General features: G+C 42.3%; 1 protein-coding gene across 8 annotated transcripts in view; it reads right to left on the minus strand.

Annotated features, from left to right (window-relative positions):
- SNAP91 (synaptosome associated protein 91) overlaps positions 1–21,342 on the minus strand; it is a 100,156-nt gene that overhangs the window by 55,127 nt on the left and 23,687 nt on the right. For all 8 annotated transcript variants that reach the window (XM_018560872.1, XM_018560873.1, XM_018560876.1 and 5 more), the window contains exons 3-4: positions 5,520–5,662; positions 1,732–1,807 (exon numbers count right to left, since the gene is read on the minus strand). In XM_018560872.1, the coding sequence (XP_018416374.1) occupies positions 1,732–1,807; positions 5,520–5,662 (219 nt within the window). The remainder of the gene's footprint in view (positions 1–1,731; positions 1,808–5,519; positions 5,663–21,342) is intronic.

Here is a 21,342-nt window from a genome sequence, read left to right on the forward strand (position 1 = left end):
AAAACAACAAAAACCCCAGCCCCCCCCCCCCCCCTCCTACACTATAAAGCCAGATTGCAATCTCACAACTTTTTACCTCTTCTATAGTCATGTACATTTGCATATCATGATCTGCGATTGTTTTTTTTTGCTTGGAAATGCTTTAAAATACCTTTTTTTCTCCCAGGAATAATGCTACTTCCCTGCTGATCGGAACTGACAGGTATCCAAGTATAAGGGGCCTAAAACATACTCTGGATAAGTTTACAATCCCTTGGTTTCTTAACATTGTTCTATCTACGGTCCTCCATTCAAAATGGTTTAAGGCAGAACTTTATTCATTTTTGGCAGAAATACTCATTGTACATTTTAGGCTGACCAAAAGAGTATAGTGCATAGTTTCCCAGCACAAGCATTAGGAATGTGCATTTTTCTGATAAATATATCTGGAAATAAGTATATGTTATAAATATATCATTGAAACTCGCTGTTAAATGTCACTTTGTAGCTAGCAACATTTTGAGAGTACAAAGCCATATGCTAATTAGCTTGTCATTATGAACTGACTTTTCCATACAAAATACCCCCACAATAATATATTGCATTAGACCTCTGCTGTAAATTCAGCACACCGGAGTAAGAAGTGACTTAAAATTGCACCCCACGTTAAGTGTAGAGTGTGTCATTAGTTTTAAGTTAAAGGGTAATTCCACTTTCCCAGGTGGTGTTTGGGGAAAATGGAATTACCCCCACACCAATCTGCTCCCTCTGCATCCCCCCCGTTACTTTTACCCGTCATTCTCTCCTTCCCCTCTATGGCTGCCAGTGTAATATCCCTACTCAATACACAGGATTGCAGCACTGTGCTATGTATTTAAAATGACACTCCTGAATTCCCAAATGGCAAGCACACATGTGACCCTGTTGACCAATGAGTGCTCATCATTTGAAAGCAAAATTTGAAATACATACTGCAGGGCTGCAATCCCATGTATGGAGTAAAGATACTACATCTACAATGGGAAAGAGTGATCATTGACAAGAGCATCGGGGGGAGAGAAGGGGCAGATTGGTGGGGGTAGTTCCATTTTCTCAAATGTGCCTGAGAAGGTGGAATTACCCTTACATTAAACCAATATAAAAAGTACAAAACACAGAAAAATGCTTCCATCATACGTTAACTCAGGGGTGGACAAATTAATATGAAATTCAGGAGCCAGTTTATCCCGACAACAACTAGATAACACCTCAAAGGTGAGGTGCCAACTTTAATTTTTAAGGCGCACTGGCTACCTGGCTCCTGGGATTTGTCCATGCCTGGGTTAGCTGTAAAATAATTCTGAATAAAACGTTTTGCTTTTATTCTAGTTTTGGTATTCCACCTATATGTGACTTCAAAAGGTGAGCTGTGTGCTGCTAAATCTGCAATAGAAATGAATCCCTGAACCAAATGTCATCTACGAGTCTGCCAGAGGGGTCAAGGATAAAAACATCTTTTGTAGATGTAGAGATAAAATAGCATCCAGAAATGTTAACGCTATCTGCAAGCTGAATGTAACTGCCGAAATAGTCAATTTCTGAGAAAGTATAACATTATCCACCCAGACTCTTTTTTCCCTAGGAAAAGCCTGCTGTGTAGAAATTCATAACAAGTTACAAAGTAAAATAGTTATATTTCCGGCATGGTTGAACACAATAATAAACCAAACAGTTCACATACTTGAGACTGGAATAAAGAGCACACATTCTTACCGTGTGATCCACTTTTGTCCAAAAAGTTGCTTAGGTTAAATAGTGTGTTCCGAGATGCCAGATACTGGATGAATCTCTAAGGCACAAATCAGAACACTCATATTAATTATATCCAGCATCAACCACACAAATTAAAAAGCCAGATTGCATGTGGCTAGAACTGCAGTGTATACCAGATGTTAAGTACAAGCATGCAGTACATTAAAATAGATTTACCAAATGTACTAGCACCAAAAATGTTTGAAGGACTTCGCACAAAACTACTGCAACTGTCTTTAACCAAGACAAATGGACAGTGTTGGAATTGCCTTGCTCTTCACGGTCAGCAGGCAGACTGTAATGTGCTTTGCTGCATCAAAGACAAAATTCAGTCAGGCCTGGGCTCCACCATCGACTCTATGCAGTGGCAGACCTAATAACCAAAAGGGCCCTGATTTTATCTTTGGCCCCCCTCCCAAGACCGGGGGGGGCGCGGATCACACTGGCCCAAGACCCCCCCAGCGTTCTCTAATGTTGCAGTAGCATGCTGGAATTACCCGAGACCCTGCAGAGCACACCATAGATTCTGCATAGCCCACCTGAGACTCTCTATGGTGGGCTCTGCAGGGTCCCAGGTGGGCTGGCCTGGTCATCTGGATCCCTTTCCCTGTACCTCCTCCCAACTCTTCTTACCTGCTGCTGCTGGGGCCCGGCCTCCTCCACCCCCTCCCCTGTCACCTCTGCCATGCCGCCCCGGTACAGTTGATACCCATGTAAGAGGCCCCCCAGACCCCTCACATGGGTACCGGCCATACACCCCTGATGGCGGTGTTCCATCAAAAGGTTGTGACTACGTTAGAATGTGTGACCGCTGACGTGGTCACACGTTTTAATGTAATCCCAGTTTTTCGGCGGTGGAATGTGTGACCGCCAATAGGTGAAGCATTCCAGCGCTTTCCCAGCTGTTCCAGGGCAGATCGGCATCGCAAATCGCATGTGCAGGAGAACCGATCTGCACTGGAACAGCTGATCGGTCCTGAAATATCACTTCTCTCCGACTGCGATCTCACATTCCACCGCACTCACAAAGTCGGATAGAAGTGACATTTCAGGACCGATCAGCTGTTTCAGGGCAGATCGGTTCCCCTGCACATGCGATTTGCAATGCCGATCTGCCCTGGAACAGCAGAGAAAGCGTTGGAATGCTTCACCTATTCCACTGCCGAAAAACTGGGTGAGATTACGTGAAAATGTGTGACCACGCCACTGGTCACACATTCTAACGTAGTCTCAAACTTTGATAGAACAGAGGCCTGTCTGTAATCATTTAATCAGAGAAATAGATTATAATAGGGAACATTACAGTGTAATATTCCCCATTATAATCCACTTGTCTAATTACATGAAATAGCAGTACACAACCGAACACCGGGACCGTGCACTGCCATATATTGCAGGACCGGACCCCACTGAGGCTGTGTGGGTGCCCAGGACCTGACCCCACTGGGCCCCCCCACAGCCTCAGGCCCCCGCACCGGTTGCGCCACTGACTATATGCATCAAGCCACTGCCATGCATTGGACTACAGTGTACACTTATCACACCTGTGCTACAGTTTTGTCACTTGTCTAAAGTCATAATAATTTTTAATCATATAGAAGGGACCCATTGCAAAAACTGTGAGAACCACAGAGAAGGTACCAAATAATTTACATTTCTAGGCAAAAATGCTTGAGATGTTCCATAAACTCATGGTGCAGTAAAGCATTTTTAGGTTTGACAGGCTTTTACAGATTTGTCGTGGCAAAGGTCTAAAAGTAACCTACCATGATATGCATATGAAAACAGGTTTATAAAATGACATTTCTACCAATGACCACAAATGAGAGTAAAGAAAACAAAAACGTAATGTGCGACAAAAGACAAACCAATGGTGTTTCGTTGTAGATCACTTGCACTCCATACAGCGTTGTCACCTCGAAGTTATTATTAATGGTGCTCTCAGTGATGACATGGATGGCACCGTGTAGCCTCAAAGTACTGAATACAAAATCGCATGGATCAGAATGCAAATTCTTGTTCCTTTTATTGAACATACAGTACGTCACATGCATCATCAGTGCCAACGTTTTGAGGCAACGCAGGGTCCCTTCAGAGCGATATAGTGACTTGTGTCACTAGGTCACTGTTGCCCTGAAGGGACCCTGCATGGCCCCGAAATGTTGGCTCTGATGATGCATGTGATGAAGTTCAATAAAAGAAACAAGATTTCACGTTCTGACCCCTGTGAGTGCTGCTGATTTTTTATTCAATACAAGACAAAACAAATCTTAAAAAATAGCCCTTCACAGGCAGGTTTCTCAGAAAACATTAGTCAGGGAGACATCTGCCAATTTTAAAACTTCTTCTCTGAACCTCCTGCAAGCTTCTTCTCAACTTAGCAGAAGAGTGCAAATCATGCACACATGGTGATACTCTAGCTTTTTTCTGCAGAAAAGGGAATAAAGCATACCTATTCAGACCTTCAAAAAAAGGGCCACAAGGCCAACTCTCACCTAGTCAAATAGAAGACCTTCTCTATGAAAGCAAATTTTTTTAATTTGGACAGTTTACTTTCCTTGCACAAATGAAATACTGTCAACATAACTTACTGACTTTATGAGCAAGTGGCATTTTTTTTAAATTAAAAAAAAATACAATTACCATTTTGGGTCGTTAAATTCTGCTTCTCGTAAGCTTTTTGCTTCTTCACAGTGTGGAATACCAATGTAGCTTATACATGTCCCACCTGCAGTGCCTGGGACCGAGAACACCGACACAGCGGCCCTCTGTACTGAGAAGGAGAGATCAGCATTCCCTACAGCCAGAGAAGAAGCTGGTGTAGCAGATTTCTGCTTCATTAGCTACTTTGGGTGTCCCCAGGTGACATTAGGGGTCTTGGAGACCCCTGATGTCTCCATAAACATGACCCGTCATTGCTTTTTGGCCATCACATGGGGGTTTTTATCCCCCCCTATGTGATGTCAAGTTACATGCATCAAGTGCGGTGTTAAGAAAAAAAGTTTTAAGTCCCCCGCCCCAGAGCACGCAATTATAAACGCAAATATGTGTCGGGTCCGCCTACATGTGAAAACAATGATTACGCCACACCTTACATATCGCTGATAATGTCGCAGTCAGAATAATTCTAGGGCCATTAATCACGGATAACACTAAACTGGTGAGCGGTAAAAGCTTTTAAAGCGTCGCCTATGGCCAATTTTAGGCATAGTAGTTTATTGCGATTTCGCGGGCACACAAATTGTAAAGCTTGACATCTTTGGTGTCCATTTATCTGACATTTTAATATTTTACCAAAAAACTGGGTGCTGATAAATGTTTCATAACAAAGTAGGGACAACAGGTTTTTCTTCAAAATTTTCTGTACTTTTTCATTAAATAGTAAAAAATAAAAAAAACCCAGCGGTGATTAAATACCTCCAAAAGAAAGCTCTATCTGTGCACAAAACAATGGTACAAAATTCATTTGAATAAAGCATTGTATGACGGAATAAATGTCAGTCAAAGTACTGCAGCGCCGAATACCGAAAGATGGCCTGGAAAGGAAGGGGGTTTAACACAGCGGTCAGCAAGTGGTTAAAGAGCATATTTCTGTTTATCAGTGTAACAAAAACCCACACCACACAGCTAAATAAACTGATTGGGATTTAATGTTCCGTTACATTAATGTATGTAAACTACTTTTCATATAGGCATTGTATTTTAACAAGCACCTTTTCCTAGTCAGAGTAGTTACCCAAGAAGCTTACCTCATTACCGTGGACCATTAAATGATGAGTTGTGACTAAGGCTTTAAACACAACGACCCAGCTGCTATTTGTTGCTCGTTCAAACAATGTGTCTGCCATCTGAGGAATATTCACATTTGTCTCATTAGTAGCTTGTATCAAATCTGGAAAAGAACAAAGATAGATTACAGAGGATTTACATAGAAAATGAGAACATTTCACAGGAACATCAAATGAAATGCAATGTTAAAAATTCTACCAATAAAAATGGTTTACCGATTTCATGTTATTACTTGCAATTATTAATCTTCATGGGGCATTGCATAATTCTTGGTATCGGCAAACTAGATGCAGAAAGACATGAAAGGCATTAAAAAGGCATTGATGCCGTTGCTACCGAGTTAATGTAGGCAGATGGAGATTCGCACTGGAGGTGGTGAGGTTTGCCAACAGATTTCAAGCAAATTTAAGATTTCATGCAAATTTGTGGGCAACTGCAGGGCAAGAACTGAGGAAAACTCTCCCTACCGGGAACAGATGAAGCAATATAATTCTAACCTCTCTCCACTCTCAAAAGTGCCTTCACTGCTGGGTTTCTACCTACTCTCTCCTAGAAAGTGAGGCAAATCCGAACGGAGGATGGAAATATCAGATCTTGACAAAACCTCATCTCTTTTTTGTAGAATAAAAAAAAAAGGAAAGAAAAAAAAAAATAGAGCTTTGCCTTGAAATAGGCTTTATAGCCCATTAGGATGTGATGCCACTATATATAGCAGAAAAAAAAACGTGAAGTGAATCCATGCTATATGTAGGCCCTCTACCTGGTGATATTTACAGACAGCAACTCCACAGGTGTGCTTTGAAGCTAATTGTAGATTCAGTGCTGTAAAAAAAAAGAAAAAAAAAGAAGAAGGAGCAACAGGACATCCTGTAGACTTACTGAAAGCCCAAAATGTGATGCCGTGGAAACCTGCTCATGAAATATTTAAAAAATGTGCATGAATAAGAAAACCTGAGGGGTTTTCTCAAGGTTAACATTAGTTAAACATCTTTCTTTTATCTCTTGTTAACCCCTATCAAGGAGTATGCTAAAGGCTCAAGCAGTGTCTCTTAGAACAGACTGGGAATCCATTACTCAGCTTTCAATTACTACAAAATCCATTTACCCAGTGTAAGCAATTCCCTGACGTGTGGAGCAGTATCCTGCAAAGAGCAGCAGACTGCTAGTGAAATCAGCAACACTATTCCTTATTATCTGCATATCTCCTACCGCTATGTTGACTTTTGACTTCAGAAGCTCTTGTGCTTCTTTCTGGAGCAGGAACATTGGTGCAAAGTTTTGTCACATGAAATATCAACGTCAATTGTACATAAGTTAAATTTAAAATCACCAATATGTACTTGGTACTGATGGTTATTGTGCATATAAAGTTTTACTGCAGTAATAACTATCCCAAAGCCTAGAGCTGCAGGCCTTGACCTAAAAACTTAATCCCATGGATAGCATCTGTCCCTTTGAAATGTCTGAATGTTTCCATTTATTTATTCAGTTCATGGTATAGCTAGTAGTTGGGTCACATTCAACTAGACATTTCTGCAATGTTAAAGGGCCTGTTAGCTCTCTTGTTTTTGCAATAAAGTAAAAAAAAATTGAAAAGTAAAACAAAAAGTAAAACATCATAAACGTTTTTTTAAAACACACCCGTCACCAGGACCGCACACAAATGGTTTGCACATGTATGTCAACCATGACTGTGCAGCACATATTGGGTATTTCCATGCATGCCAGAGTGAGAAATAATTCTAGGTCTATGGGTCTTACTGGTAACTCCAAAATTATGTGCTGTGAAGGCATTTAAAGCATTACCCATTGATATTTTTTAGCAGCCGCAAGTTTTTGCCATTTCGCCGGGGCATGCAGCTTTGAGTCTTGACATATGTGGTATATATTTACTCAACACAACCTCAAATAAATTTTTGTGTATTTTTTAATCAAGATTATGTTTTTCAATAAAATATTTAATAAAGAAACCGCGATCAAATCGCTTAGCATACATACGCTTGCTCAGACATGTAAAATTGACAGCAAAAAGGATATTACATGAATAGGTAACATATGAAGTAGCATACACTTGCTAAGGAAATAGACTAAATTTATAAAACATAGTAATGTATTTTTTAGGGTGAAAGACTTACAGATTTAATCAAACTGAAGCCCAAAACTGGAAAGCCCACACAACACTAAATGCTCCCAAGTAGAGTGGGCCTTAAATTAGAAAAGGAGGAATTTTACCCTTCAACTCACAGTCCTGAGCGATAGTTTGCCAAATCCACCTACTGATAGTGGAACAAAAATCCGGCTGTCTCCAATGGACAATGAGGATCGCTGGCATCCCCTTCATCTCAATCCTGTGTAGGAGTTTTAGAATAGTGGTGTAGATCAGGCTGAACTTGTACCACTGAGTCACCAAGACATCCACTGTGAAGATGCTGGGATCCCTGGTCCTGGTGTACAAACATGTCCAGTTTGTTGTTACGCCTGGATGCCAGGAGGTCCAAGTTCGGCATCACCCCACCTGTAGCACAGGCCTGAAACACCTCCAGGTAAATGGCCCATGCTTCGGGGGTCCAGACATGATGACTGAGAAAGTTTGCCTACCAATTCTCTATGCCTTTGATGTATAGAGGGGAAATTTTCTGCCAAGCCAGAATAAAGTACAAGCATGGGAGCAATAAAGATTGGATTCAGGACCCATCCAAAGCTTTGCAGTGTTTGGACAAGAAGGCTTGCCTTAAATGCACTCTGAGAAGGTCCTTACATATACCCCACTCTGGGGATCCCCTGGGATCAAAGCAGAACCATAACAGGGACCAGCACCTAGTTGAAGATCTGAGGTGCACTGAACAGGCTGAATGGAAAGGCAACAAATGAGTTGTGTTGCGCGTCTACAGCAAAAAAAAAAAACACAGGTAGCATTGATGGGCAGGAAAAATAGGGCTATACAAAAATGTATTCTTAATTTCCACCATGCCAGGATGTCTCCTGTTTGAAGCGAAGCAATAACAGAATGGGTAGATTCCATATGGAACTTTGAACTCGCAGGAACCGATTAAGAATGTTCAGATCGGGAATAGGATTGACCCTTCCACACTTCCTTCCCACCTTTGATTTGAGGACAGTGAAAAGGTTGGAGTAAATCCCTTGAAAACTTTTTGCCTCCAGAACAGGGACTATGACCCCCTGACAAAAGAGCTGACCTTGTCAGCGAAAAGATCTAGGTCTTGGAGAAGATCTTGGTTGGTTCGACATCAGGAAATGAACCAGACAGAGGGTGTAAAACAGGCATCCGGAATGTTACAGAAAAGGGCCAGAACCTACAATGAAATTGATGGCCTGACTTGGGTTTGGACCCTGAGGCTTTAGATGGCCAAAAGGAACTTTTCTTAGAGGGAGCAGAGGATGTTGCTGCAGGGGACTTGATCTACCTCTGTAGTAAGAAGGTGCTTTTGCCCCCCCCCTCCCCCCATTACTTCCTTGATGTAAATATCCAAAGATGTGTCACACAGGCATTACCCAGTAAAGGACATGCATTCAACCTGTGCAAACTGTTGGCACTATATAAATCCTGTATAATAACAAAAACATCAACCTCACCTCAGGAAGCTTTGCAGACTAGCATTTACAGGTGAAACTCGATTAGAATATCGTGCAAAAGTAATGGCAGTAATTGCTGCAAAAGGGGCCCAAACCAAGTACTGAGTACATATGCATGCTTGTACTTTTCAGAGGTCTGATATTGTTCTATGTACAATCCTTGTTTTATTGATTGCATGTAATCTACTTTTTTGAGGTTGTGGATTTGGGGTTCTTGGGGTTTTCATGAGCTGTAAGCCATAATCATCACAATTATGACAAATCACGGCTTGAACTATCTTGCTTTGCATGTAATGAGTCTATCTCATATATTAGTTTCACCTTTTAAGTTGCATTAGTGAAATAAATGAACTTTGCACGATATTCTAATTATTCGAGTTTCACCTGTAAACCATAGGATCTGTTGCATGCGGACAGACAGGAGACCCATCCTGGAGATTTGTTGGAGGATATTTGTCAGACCATTTCTGCAGTAGCACAAGGCCATATGAAAAAGTTCTAGCTGTTTTAGAGCAGTGAGGTCCATCAAAATGCACACAAGGTCTCAATTCATAGCTTTTGGTCACACAAATGAGGTCTGACATCACCATGGTTGCAACAGTAGATGGAATAGCAGTGCCCACAAAGGGCAAATAGAGCTCTAAAGAAGGCTTCTAACCTCTTGTCCACGTGGTCCATGAAAAACAGGGACTGGTAAAATCTGGTTCAAACAAGAGATAGCTAGGTCTATGGGAAAGCCCATTTGTAAAGGAAACCCTATTTAATGGGGTATTGCAGAGTATACAAGTTTCTGGGTTGATCCAAGTCACTGACCAACACTTTACCCTCCTGGAGGGTACACACCCCAAAAGGGGTCTTCAGGGACAGGACCCCACCAAAATGGACCATGGCTGTGAACCTGTACAGCACCCTGTGGCAACTGCGTGTGATACACAAGGTGCCAAAGTGAATGCCCTACGTAGGATTCAGTGCTCTGAACACAATACAAGCCAATTCCACATCCTGAGGGAGAAAAGACCAAAAAACGATCTGCATAGCTGCTGAGAGGCGTGAGCAGCCTTGGGAAACTTGCTAAGAGTCATGAGCAAAAAAGTGCAGAAAAGGATGTGCCTCTCTCAGAGATAAGAGAAGGTGTCCATCACCTACAGAAACTAGGAAAAAAACAGGCAGGCCGGGAGTGGTAGGGGCATACGCAGGGCTGTCTTTACAGCTTTGATGTGCCAGTTGTCCAAAAAACACTGGAAGGTAGCTGCATACCTACTGGTACCAGAATTAACTAGCCATGTCCTGCAATGAAGAAAAAAAAAAAAGGGAAAAGAAAAAAGAAATACAGATTTCAGCAAATGGCGCAAAAAATAAATAATAATAAATATGATCCGGTAGCAAAACGGCGACCTTAGAGATTTTTCTATACCAACAATAACTCAAAAAGAACTTCATGTGATATGGAAAAAACACAATGTTGAACTAAATTGGTTTCCATGTCTTTATTCAGCTTATTCAGAATTAAATTAGAACGAAGTAATTATACTCTACATGACTTTACAAAGCCTGAATAAAAAGACTTCCATTCATGCAAGTAAAATAATAGATCTCACAGAACGTGGCAATATGTCTACAGCAGAAGTAAAAACATTACTATCAAAGATATTATGAATGGGCCCTAAACACATACATTTTAAGTCAATCTGAATGAAGGCTTTGCAGTTTATTATATACATATATCAGTTAGACACCGGCTTCATCATATAGTAATGCAGGGAACAGTTCAAAAGTTATATATAAAAACATGCTGCGTATTTTGTAGCATTAAAAGGAGAACTATGGGGTCAGTGTTTTTCCCCACAGTTCTCCTTAGGGTAATGGGAGGACACAAACTAGCGTCCTCCAGTTACCCTAAGCTCAGTATACCGCGAGCTACAGCTCGCGGTATACTGAGACGCCGCAGCGGATCCCGACTTAGATGACGGGATCTGCCCAGCTGCGTGAGTGACAGCTGGCTCTGCCTATCTAGAGGCAGAGCCAGCTGTACCCGCCCCCTCCCCGTCCGTTCCGCCAGTCAGCGCTGGCAGATCGGAGCGGGGAGAGGGGAATCCAGCCCCTCCCCCTATCACGGCAGAGAGCCGTGACAGGATCGAGAGGTGAGCAAACCCGGTATGTGTTCGCTCACCTCCCGATCTACTGAGCCGACCTGTGACAGTCTCATTGCCACAGGTCGGCTAGAACTATGAGGTGAGTGAAAAGCACTCACCTCATAGTTCTCCTTTAATAGGATAAGTTGGCCACAGACATGATATGACAGAAGATCGAATAACCACACTTTACATTTAATGACTATGGCCCCATCTGTAATCTCTGAAGGTTTGTATTAAAACAAAATGTAGCCACAATGATTTATGGTTGTCTTTATTCTATCTGTAATTGATATATGTCAGTTTTGCGTTGATATTGGCCTTTTTAAAATAACACATACCAACAAGGATACACAATACTAGGATAACTATTGCCAACGTGATGGGCATCATTCTTCACAATAAGATATAGATAGGCCAAAAACATACCCAATGTACAAGCACTTGAAGTGCTTTAGGCAGAATTTCCCCACTTCAGATTTACTTGAAAATGCTAAGAGCTATACAATGATACTGTCTGTATATGTTTAGCTGTAAAGAGCATGTGACCAGAATATGAACTCAAAAGGGTTCCTTCAGATGAAAATTCAGATAATGAGAAAAATGCTTGATTGAGATAATGTTCCCCACCACGGTTTAGAAAAAAAACTCTGCAGTCAGCATTATCTAATGCCAGTCAGACACGTTCTCATGTGGTTAGAGAGGTTTCTGTTCTTAAGCCGGGTTTTATGAAGTTATCAGTATGCAAACATCTTAAGAATTCAAACGAGCCTCAGGACCCCATGGGTTATCTAAAATGCTTCTAATGAACCAGGCCACAATAGCCTTACTGGTATCGGGACAACATCATTTACATTCTAACATTTACCAGTATGTTACAACTAATTTATTATAAAATTTACAATTTCTGCTAAAAGATGGAATTTAAAAATATCTAAAAAGTGTAGTAATTTCTCCGTCAAATATACCCTTTAAAATTGCTTCACTTGAAAGTGTTTGAAACGTTAAAAAAAAAAATACATGTTGATTCTACCAGAAATCTTGTGAGCAGCTAACGGACTGTGCTCTCTGCCTGTGCCAAGTCCTATTAAAATCACATTGTTCTCAGGTATCTCTGAGGACTGCAGAATCACACTCCTCTATGTTAAAAGGAGAACTATGAGGTGAGTGCTTTTCACTCACCTCATAGTTCTAGCCGACCTGTGACAATGAGACTGTCACAGGTCGGCTCAGTAGATCGGGAGGTGAGCGAACACATACCGGCGTTCGCTCACCTCTCGAGGGGAGAGGCTGGATTCCCTGCTCCGATCCGCCAGCGCTGACTGGTGGAACGAGCGGGTACAGATGGCTCTGCCTCTAGAAAGGCAGAGCCAGCTATCAGTCACGCAGCTGGGCGGGTCCCGGCATAATTGTCGGGATCCGCTTCAGCATCTCAGTATACCGCGAGCAGCAGCATACTGAGCCTAGGGTGACGGCATCATGCACATTGAAATATTAAAGGAGAACTATGGGGTCAGGGCTTTTCCCCATAGTTCTCCTTAGGGTTACGGGAGGACACAAACTAGCGTCCTCCCGTCACCCTAAGCTCAGTATAACGCGAGCCACAGCTCGCGGTATACTGAGACGCCGCAGCTGGAGCGGATCCCGACATCGATGACGGGATCCGCCCAGCTGCGTGAGTGACAGCTGGCTCTGCCTATCTAGAGGCAGAGCCAACTGTACCTGCCCCTCCCCCTTCCGTTCCGCCAGTCAGCGCTGGCGGATCGGAGCGGGGAGGGGGGAATATATCCCCTCCCCTGTCACGGCAGAGAGCCGTGACAGGATCGAGAAGTGAGCAAACACCGGCATGTGTTCGCTCACCTCCCGATCTACTGAGCCAACCTGTGATTGTCACAGGTCGGCAGTCTCATTGTCACAGGTCGGCTAGAACTATGAGGTGAGTTAAAAGCACTCCTCATAGTTCTCCTTTAACCGCTTGAAGACCAGGTGTTTAGACCCCCTTCATGGCCAGGCCATTTTTCAGTGTTCAGCGCTGCAGTACTTTGACATTTATTCCACCTTGCAACGCTGTACTGAAATTAATTTTATACCATTTTTTGGGGACAGATAGAGCTTTCTTTTAGTGATATTTAATCACCACTGCAGGTTTTATTTTTTACTATATTTAGGAGAAATTACTGAAAATTTTGAAAAAAAACAAAGTTTTTTTTTACATTATGTTATAAAACAACTTAATATTACCCACTTTTTTGGAAAAATATAAAAGACGGGTCACGTCGGGTAAATAGACACCAAACATGTCAAGCTTAAATTGTGCGCACTCGAAAAAAAATCACAAAAAACTAGCATACCCAAAATTGGCCATAGGCGACTATTAAAAGCTTTTACCGCTCATCAGTTTAGTGTTATCAGTGATTGATGGCCCTAGAACTATTGCTCTCATTCCGACGTTCGCGGCGATATGTAAACATGTGCGGCGTAATGGGCGCAATCGTCGTTTTCGCAGGTATGCACACCTGACGCATGTTTACATGCATGCATTTAGGGGTGGGGACTTTAAAAAAAAATTCATTTTTTTTAATTCTTTTTTTGTGTAACTTTAAAAAAAAATTGGGGGGAAACTTAAATTTTTTTTACTATTTTTTTTTTCACTTAACTTTATTGCGATCACAGAGGGGGCTGAGAAACCCAATTATGTGATAGCAAAAGGTGACAGGTCCTCTTTATGGAGACATCAGGGGTCTCCAAGACCCCTGTCACCTAGGACCCCCCTGAAGAACATACAATGTAAATTCAGGCTTTTTTCATGCCCAGGAAGTCCAGATGTTGCAAAACAGCCCCCCATCGTCGTGCATGGCTGTGTGCTGCTGTTCAAGATTATACACTTGTAATTGCTTACACCAGCGAATAGCATATAGACGTATTCCCTGAACTCTAACTTTCTTTGTCTATGGATGGAAGCTCCTTGGCATGGAAAAAAAGCTAGGTCGGTCCCGATACAGGGAATTTTCACAAGTACTTGTACTGGTGAAAATGTCCCGATGCTAAAGTTGATACTGGCCTTTTAGCTGTTTAAACAAGCTCGCCTGCCTGAAACCTCGCTGCAACTGTCTTTGACAGTTCCAGTCCGGCCCCACATCTCCTTCACGAGACAGCACTGGACAGCCCGGCACTCACCAGCAGAGCCATGGAGAGCCCGGCAGCCACATTCAGAGCCCTAGAGAGACCCTAATATGCCCTAGTGAGATCTTCATGCAGCCCTGGTGAGACCCAAAACGCAGCCCTGTATTCCTGCTCTATAATCATGGATAAATGGGATCTGTGGCAACCATCAATATAAGGCTATTCTCCATTGCTGAATAATCATGGATTGCTGAGATTTGTAGTCTTTTATAGCCGGTTGCCATTCTCCATTGCTGTATAATCATGTATTGATGGGATCTGTAGTCATCTATTGCTGGTTGCCATTCTCCATTGCTGAATAATCATGGATTAAGTTACAGTTCTTCATAATTATAAAGAAAACTGCCCTAAAATGATTAATTTATATTGTTTTAGAAAAAAAAGTAACATGTCCCTTTAAGAAAAAAGTATTTGTAATTGGCATCACCAAATACCGGAGGGAAAGTAAATGGCATCAGGACATCTCTAAAAAAAAATAAAAAGCCACAAAATGTATGCCGTGCATGAGACCTAACAGCAACATAAACAGATGCAAAAACACATTTTAGTAGTGGAAAAGGGTTAGCACCTTTGGCAATAAACTTTATTTGTCCATGCCTTCCTGTCTTAGCAACAACCGCACCTAGATGAGCATCACAGGGACAGGAGTCGAGAGAAAAACTTTAAGTATACACCAGTCTCTATGGTGACTGAATGTATTAGTGTGCATTTAGCAGACCAGAATGTAAGAATGCTTCTTGCACCATTTCCTCACACAAATGTTTACAAGCACAGAATTTTTGGTTAATAATGTGTTAAAAGTGGGAGCAGAACAAAACCTTAAATCTCATGCTGGTGTGTGCAAAGTGTTGTTCAGTCTTGCCTGGCTGGAGAATATACAAATTGACCAGAAGTCTATAGCTTAGTTACTTGTACATACACTACAAACTAGTGGCAAACATGGTACAATGTTTACATCTGTCTGCAAATGGACCTCTTGACATATCTGTAGATCCCTCTGGTCTTTCACAATGCTGGGACAAGCAGAAACAAAGCCTTTCATTTGTATGTTGGAGCAATTGGAGTGACTGTACCTGCACAAGAGTTCTACTGTCCTCGAAGAGTGACCAGAGGTGCAGGACATTATTAAAACCCGAAGAACTTGGGAACTTTTTTTTTATTTTTTTTTATTTGAAGAAAAGTGGGAGGTGGCTCCACTGAAAAGGGAGTTTTGTTTGCCCAGAAGTAGGCTTTTAAATCTATTGTCTAAGGGCTTGTAAGGCTAACGAACGAAACGGGGCAGTCGTGCGGAAATCGAACAACGGTTCGATGACGGGAAAAAATAAATAGTACGATAATTGTAAGGTGTATGGGCACCTCTAGTCGCTTTCTAAATGAAATTACAGGAGGCATACAAAAGCAGGGAGAAGGTGATAGATTTCCCCTCTGATTCAGTTTTAGCTTTTCAGCTCTGTGGTAGTTTTTTTTTTAAAGCACAGAAGTTCATTTGAAAAAAACTGGGGTTCCTCTTTGACCCTTGCAATGGGGCTGATCCTCATTGCTGTTATTAAAATAGCATTTTAAACCTGTGAAAACATTTTAGATGTCCATACACTGGATGGAAATAGTACAAAATTAAAGATTTTTATGCAATTTAAATGTATAATGAAAGAAACCTTGTGTTATACCCAAGTCTGCAGGAGAAAATTGACACTAGACACAGGGGCGTATCTGCCGCGAGGCAAACAAGGCGTTTGCCTGGAGCGGCCGATTCCCTGAGAGCGGCAATTGCTGTGGTTCTCTCCCCTTGATAAATTTATTCATCAAGGGAAGAGAACCGGAGGCTATAGTAGCGGCGGGGCCGGGAACGAGGACGGCCGGCGGGTTTCGGCGGGGGCCAGCAGGCAGCGGCGCTTTGAATGCCGGGCGAGTGGTGAGTGATCGGAGGCTTGTGCCGATGGTGGAGGAGTCAACCCCGGGGGGGGGAATGCTGATGGTGACGGTCTGCCGTCAGTACGGGGGGGGGGGCGGCGTTGCTGTTTTGCCTAGGGCAGCAGCATTTGTAAATACACCGCTGACTAGACACATTAACAGATGGCAAACCTCCTTGAGGCTTTAACCCCTCCCACTAAACACCTGCTTAGCCGTAGCAAGGAGTCGTAAGAGAAAACAATAGTATATGAGGGGAGGGAGCTGTGTCCCTCAATGTATCACCTGATTGGACCAGCCGCAACAATGTGTATAGGTGAATAAATGTAAAGCAAGTATGTTGCGCTCGGTCTATGTGAACCAACTACACACTAAAGTGTTAATAAACAAATCTGTGTAAAATTACGACAATCCGTGTGAAAAAATATTGATGCAAGTGAATTATTTACATATGACTAGAAGGTTCAACACACAAAAACATAATAGGAATAATAAAAAACACTGGAACCTTCAGAATTAGTGCCAGTGATTATTCTGACTCCGATCGTTGTGATAGCGAAATATATCCCTTGCTGAGACCTCTATGCCTGGCCTGTATAAGCAGATATACTCACTGCGGACAATCCTCGTCAGATAGCTGAACTCGTCAATACCGATTCATTCAAAAGAGGTGTTTATTCTTTAACATCAGGTTACAGCAGATGATAGGAACAGCAGTTGAACGGTTATAGTATTGTGCGGTCAAAAGATGATGCCTTTCCTACGTACTGTGCAGATTACATGTGTGTCCTTGTTACATGTGGCTGTTCACTGTGGCCATGACACAGGAAGTACTGCACACAGGAAGAAGGAAGGGGCGTACACTAGGGGGAAATACGTCGTCACATGAGGAATAATTACAGAAAGACATGTATATTACAACAAAAGGCCACTAGATGGCAGCATAGGATAACACATAGGGAAACCCCGCGATCGTATGAGAATCGAACAGTGTGAACGAAGACGTGCGACCGTTTCTACTGTACGGTCGCACGTCTTTTGTCTAAGGAGCATGTTAGAAAACCAGCCGAGAATCGTACGATTTTCGGCTGGTTTGAATGGGGCTCGGGGGACAGATGCCGAACTGGCCGGTGTGCGCACGCGCACACTGCCTGTTCAGCATTACGATCATCGGAAGCCCCTCAGAGGGGCGGGCTTGCGATGATCGAGAGTACGATCTGCCTGTCCAAGATGGGCAGATCGTAGGTTTTTTTTATCACTTTACAACCATCGCAAGACTAAGGTCTTGCGATGGTTGTACAGTGTATGGCCACCTTTAGAGAGATGAAGGCAGGTTTTCCTTTGACATGTTTCGTTCAATGACTTTCTCAAAAAGGAATCATGTCTTCACCATAAGGTGAATGGCGCCATCTCGGGCGACGAAGATGCAAAATGAAGAATCAAGGCAGAGAATAAAGATGAACCTTTTTTTTACCTTCGATACTACTTCTGCTAACCTTTGATAACCCTAACAAATAATAAATTTAAAAGATATGCAAAAAATCAATATACAATTATAAAACATTAAATACTTGGAGGCTATTCAAATTTGCAGCTTGGCTAGGAGTGTTGGCAGACATTATAAATTAATCCATTACAAGAATTTTGAATATTCAAGCTATCCAGTTATACAGTCTAGGAGAAAAATGCAAGGTGTTGACAATTTTCCTAAACTCAGTTCAGCCACATTTTATAACTTGCAGACAAAAGAGAAGGTTGCTATACCCTACTAAAAGAGTTTTGCTTACACATGTTCCATTTTAGTTTCATGAACAGAGACATGCAACCAAGCCACAAGTTGATAACCTTTAGTTATATTAAAATGATGTTGCCCATTTTCCTCAAACCACAATCCCTTATAGTACCAACCTGCTTCCTCGATGACCTGCTGTAGCCCCATCATAAACTCTTTTGGCCATACCAAGCATCATCATGGTACCATGTGGCATAGCAGGTATACTTAATGTGACAATAAACTCAGGAGTAAGATCTTAAAAATGCATTCAAGTACCTTAACTATTAACAAAAATGTATCTTATTGGTGTATCACTCGGCTGTAGATCTTCAAATCATCTGAATTTATGCTGACATGGTCCTTCCTTCTGGAGGGTGGCTACTTTTGTTCCCAATGGTCCCTGTGGGTGTTGTAAGTAGCCACCACTCCAAGCTTGCTCCCATGATGGACTTAGATTTCGTTTAATTTACTAATTTGTATTGAGATTGTAGTCCATTACAGGAGGGAGCTTGGAGCGGTGGCACTGGCTATATTACAACACACACAGGGACCATGTACATTTTACGTCTTACTTTTTTCTTCTTTTTTTTAAAGCTTTATGTGAAGCGTAGAATGTTTACATTTCATTCAGGTCCCCGCACTGTAGCACCAAGCGGCGACCTTGGATGGCATCTAGTGTGCTGCGTTAAAATGCAGCACCATTGCATTTTATCGCAGAGCACCATCCATCATACCTGCATCATGGTGTGATTGGGAACAATTATTTTCTTTGCGTCCTTGCGGTGACCTGCACTGATCCAGTGAGGTACAACGCAGGTCACCAGGTATGTGTGAACGGGCCCTAAAGTGGAATTAAACTCTGCTGTCAGTGCCCAGGGTTTTGCCATAATGTCAAAGTATACTATAATGGGGACAAAGTGCCTTGCCAGGAGGGCGAGAGGTCTCACACCCACCCTGGCAAAGTCCCCTCCCCATGTTGAGTACGTGGCCTGACCATTGTAAATCTTTTTTGTTTTGTGTTACATTGTATGCAGGCAGGTTTAGAGCATCACATCCAAGACAAAAAAAGGAATTTTGCATTTTTAAAAGTTTCACATTGAGCTGCTTCCTGCTAAAACGGTATTTTAAAAAGTTTCTGATTTGATACATGTTCCCCAGGGCAGCACTCCCCATTCCCTTTGTTGGACGATCCCTTGCCTACTAGCCTTCAGGTGGAGAGAAATTATTTGTAAGATTCAACAGCCTTTGACTTCGATGTGTGGATTTTCTTAAAGAGTTCACCAAACTTCCCACAAACTGAACCCAGGCATGTTCGGCTCATCACTAGTCATTTACCTTTATTAGAAGAATTTGAAAAGAGGAAATATTCCAATGGGAATACTTGCTATAATGACAACGTTCTAAGAGGGCATTCCCTTCACTTTGGAGATCCCCTCTGACTTCCTGTTGTGCCAATAGCACAGGGAAATTGGGCATATTCCCCCCATTGGACGCAGATATAAACAAAAAAAACCCCAACAGGTTTTACAAACATTAAATGGCATGTCTCAACCTACAATCAATGTAAGCCAGCATTTCTTCACTGACCACCAACGTGAGGTAACACTACAATTTTTACTGTCTGCATTTATTTTTTTTAGCCATGATAAAATATAGTTTTCATTCTGAATTTTTCATATAGAGCAGCCCTAAGAGTCAAATATACCATGTATGCCCCATTTCCGATTTTTATCTATTTATTCTTATATTTTAGAGAAGTAAAGCCAATTTTTTACTGACTGTGTGACAGTGTGCCCTGCTCAACCACAGGGCACACTGTGGTTGAGCAGAACCCTGACAATATTGTCAGGATCCACTCCGGCTGGCTAATTGACCACTGGCTCTGCCACTCTGTCTGTGGCGGAGCGCTAAAGCCAGCTGTGGCTGCCCCCTCCCCAGCATATTGTTCCAGCCAGAGATGGAGGAACGGAGAAATGGATGGGATCTTTGCTGGGAGCAGCAACTGAAAGCAGACTGATCAACGGTCATATGATCAGTCAGCTCTTAGTCTTAAACACAGCGTGTGACAGCTGCAGCAACCCATATCAATTTTCAGCATTAGGGAGTGTATGTTCTACTTCCCCCCTCACTTGTCCTTTAATTATCACACGAATATAAAGACAGCTGTAGATATAGTATATGGTAGCTGTGGTTCCATGAGACAAGTTATTTCAAGGGTTCCCCTTTGCTAAAAAAAAAAAAAAAAAAAAAAAAAAAAAGCATTTTACACCCGACATGTCTGTTATTATTAATCATCATACATAGAGGAAAAAACACAAAAAGGGGGCGCCTTTCCTGGTGCAGACAAATTTATTAAGATCAGGATCAAAGGTAGATAAAAAACACTCACAAAATTCAGCATGATAATGATATAAAAAGTAAGTCCATGGACCCAATAGAAAGTCTATGGAAGCTGCACAATCGTGTCTATGTGTCAGCAGAGGAGACTGTGTGATGACGCGTTTCCGGGGTCACGCCCCCTTCATCAGATGCCTCATTTACCCCATAGATATTTTTCATATAGAGCAGCCCTAAGAGTCAAATATACCATGTATGCCCCATTTCCGATTTTTATCTATTTATTCTTATATTTTAGAGAAGTAAAGCCAATTTTTTACTGACTGTGTGACAGTGTGCCCTGCTCAACCACAGGGCACACTGTGGTTGAGCAGAACCCTGACAATATTGTCAGGATCCACTCCGGCTGGCTAATTGACCACTGGCTCTGCCACTCTGTCTGTGGCGGAGCGCTAAAGCCAGCTGTGGCTGCCCCCTCCCCAGCATATTGTTCCAGCCAGAGATGGAGGAACGGAGAAATGGATGGGATCTTTGCTGGGAGCAGCAACTGAAAGCAGACTGATTTTTTGTGTTCATATCATACATAGAGGGATGCATTGGTAGAATTTGATTTTTGAGTGTAAAGGACCGCTTTAAGGGCCCATTCACACCATGTCCCGATCAGATGTGGTACGTTACATTTTTCTTCCGTACCAAAAATGCATCCCAATGCATTTGTATGTGATTTTTGGGCTCTGTTCACACCAGTCCAGTCGAGTCCGTTCCAGTGCAGGAAACAAAATGCTGCATGTCACTGGAACGCACCCGAACACATCACAAACGCACCAGAACACAACAGAAGCTATGACAGAGCAG

This window comes from Nanorana parkeri, unplaced genomic scaffold (genome assembly GCF_000935625.1).
Source record: "Nanorana parkeri isolate BGI_ZX_2015 unplaced genomic scaffold, ASM93562v1 scaffold483, whole genome shotgun sequence".
NCBI lineage: Eukaryota > Metazoa > Chordata > Amphibia > Anura > Dicroglossidae > Nanorana > Nanorana parkeri.